At 46.4% G+C, this 2,479-nt stretch overlaps 1 protein-coding gene across 1 annotated transcript in view; it reads right to left on the bottom strand.

Moving 5' to 3' along the window:
• Positions 1-2,296: 2,296 nt before the first annotated feature.
• Positions 2,297-2,479, bottom strand: part of LOC101656101 (histone H4-like) — a 1,623-nt gene continuing 1,440 nt past the window's right edge. Inside the window, exon 2 of the mRNA XM_004712521.1 lies at positions 2,297-2,473. Within this exon, the coding sequence (XP_004712578.1) occupies positions 2,297-2,473 (177 nt within the window). The remainder of the gene's footprint in view (positions 2,474-2,479) is intronic.

Here is a 2,479-nt window from a genome sequence, read left to right on the forward strand (position 1 = left end):
GCTCAGAGGCTCTGACTGCCATCAGCCTGTCTCCATGAAGCTTGTCAACAAGAATGTCTCCCAGGGACTGTGGAGGGAGAAGGGAGAGGGGAGAGGAGAGAGGAGAGCAGAGAGAGAGAAAATCTCCTGCCTCCAAGTAGGAAATACAAGTTCCCAGAATCCTCAGGAGAAGCCAATGCCCACACAGAGGCCTCATAGGCTATTATGTGATTGACAGCCCTTCACTCTGAACCCTCGAACCGACACCAGATTATGTAATTACCACAGTTATGATATGTACACAGATTGGAAGCTGACAAGATTGGTTCAGGGCCTTCAAACTAAGCCTCTTGAGAAAAAGCAACTTTAGTTAGTACCCAACAGCACACCTGAGCAAGTCCTCTAGGGCTAGGCTGCCCCTTCCTTAGCCGGCTAGAGGAGCACTAGCAATCCACTTTCAAACACACTGCAGGGCAGTTTTTCACATTGTATAGTCAGAAAGAAGTTAATGGAGGATGAATCCAAGTGGAGACACAAAAGTGGGTTTAGGGCTTTCGCTATAAACCGTAGCCTTCATCAAACAGTGCTCAAGTTAAGTAAGCTCTACTAGAGGTCAAAGGAAGAGTACTTAACCCCGTTTTAAACTTCAGAGATCAAGAAAAGCGTGTACTCTTTGGCCTCAGTAAGATTACATTGAGGGAAATCATCTGCTGTGGTCTGAGAGAGCTGGGGACCAAGAGGGGTTTTGATTTGGTGAGGAGCTGGTACCTCGTTTGCGATGCAGTAGCTTGAGGAGACTCTGGAGCTTGCCTAGGACGAGGAGAAACCCGAGGAAGAAGTCAAGACTGAACACAAAGATCCTATTTCATCCTTCCCCATTCCTTTGTTGGACCTAAAGTAACTGGCACATGCGCACAAGCATATAGCTCCCCCCCAGCCCCCACCTTTTAAAAAAAACCTAAATGGCCAATGATATATTTGGGTCAACATCCAGTGTATATGGAAACAGTACTGGTTCTGGGAAAACACCCCCTTCCCCACTAGTGGCATGCCCACCCAGCTCCATCTCTATATTCTGACCCGACCAGCAGAATGTCAACGCAGACCCTGGAGGAATGAGAATTGAGGGGAAGAGACAAGAGAAACAGAGACAAGACAGTATTCTGATAAAGCCTCTATTGAGTGAAAGGTTGCAGCCTATATAGGCCAGGGGAAGGGAACCACCATCGCACATGTAAATTAGGCTACTTTGGTAATAGACCAATCAAGGAGTCCGGGGGAGTACGCCCTCAGTACCGGTTTACAGTCTAAAACCAGGTCCGCAAGGTGACGTCATTTTATGCAAATAAGGTGCAGGCACTAGATATGTAAATAGGGTGAAGACAATCTACCCAATCAAGGGGAAGCAGGAATACTATAATCACAAAACTGTCAAGCAGGCAGGAATGGAAAAGTACTGCAAGCTCTGACAAAATACAGTGAAGGTTGAGCAGGATGGCTCCGGACAATATCCCAGTGTGATTTTGCTCCCAAAATCAAACAAAAAGACCAAAAAAATCCCTTGCATACCCTGTTAGTTTGGAGAATTTTAATGTTTTCCATTTGTTGTAAAACCAACGATTTTATAGCTTTTCTGTACGTAGCTGTTACATGTAGGGCAATTTGTCATTAGGGGTAAACTACTCTCAAATGAAGCCCAGATAGCTTAAGTCAACCACCTTAACCTTAGAAAAAAGGGGAGATTCTTAAGATGTATTAGTGAAGAGTAAGCAATTATTGAAGTCTGTTGCTACTGAAAGAAGGTAAACATTTTCTTCTCTAAAGCAAATGATCATTTTCCTTTAACCCAGTGCCAGGGTAGCCTGGTTGAATGGCTTGACTCCCTGCCCATCGCTTGAAACATGTTCACATGTAAGATACCGTTGCTATTCACAGGATGAGACTGAGGATCATGGTAGAATTTTTGGCCTCAGCTTTCCTTATGCCCGCCCCCTACCTGGATTCTTCAGGGAATATTAGCTCATCTGTTCTGATCGAGTAACAAAGGGAGAGCGCTGCTAGGACTTCTTTGTTCATTGGGAAATCGCAGAAGCACTTTTTCTGATCATCTTATATTTCATCCAGTAGGCAAATTGCAGTTGCACGTACGTATAATGAAGCCATCCGAAAGGTTACCCACCCGTTTCAACAAAAAATTAGCCCATAACAGTACTTACTGCTGAAACCTTAGATCATGAACCGTGTTACCAGTTCTTCCTTTGGCAGGTGAGTGGCCCTGAAAAGGGCCTTTGTATTTTACATTAAAAGCAGACGCAGCTCAGCCGCCGAAGCCGTAGAGGGTGCGGCCCTGGCGCTTGAGCGCGTAGACCACGTCCATGGCCGTGACCGTCTTGCGCTTGGCGTGCTCCGTGTAGGTGACGGCGTCGCGGATCACGTTCTCCAGGAACACCTTGAGGACGCCGCGCGTCTCCTCGTAGATGAGCCCCGAGATGCGCTTGAC

The sequence above is a fragment of the Echinops telfairi genome, unplaced genomic scaffold (assembly GCF_000313985.2).
Source record: "Echinops telfairi isolate 266 unplaced genomic scaffold, ASM31398v2 ScPeMD7_5868;HRSCAF=6743_0, whole genome shotgun sequence".
NCBI lineage: Eukaryota > Metazoa > Chordata > Mammalia > Afrosoricida > Tenrecidae > Echinops > Echinops telfairi.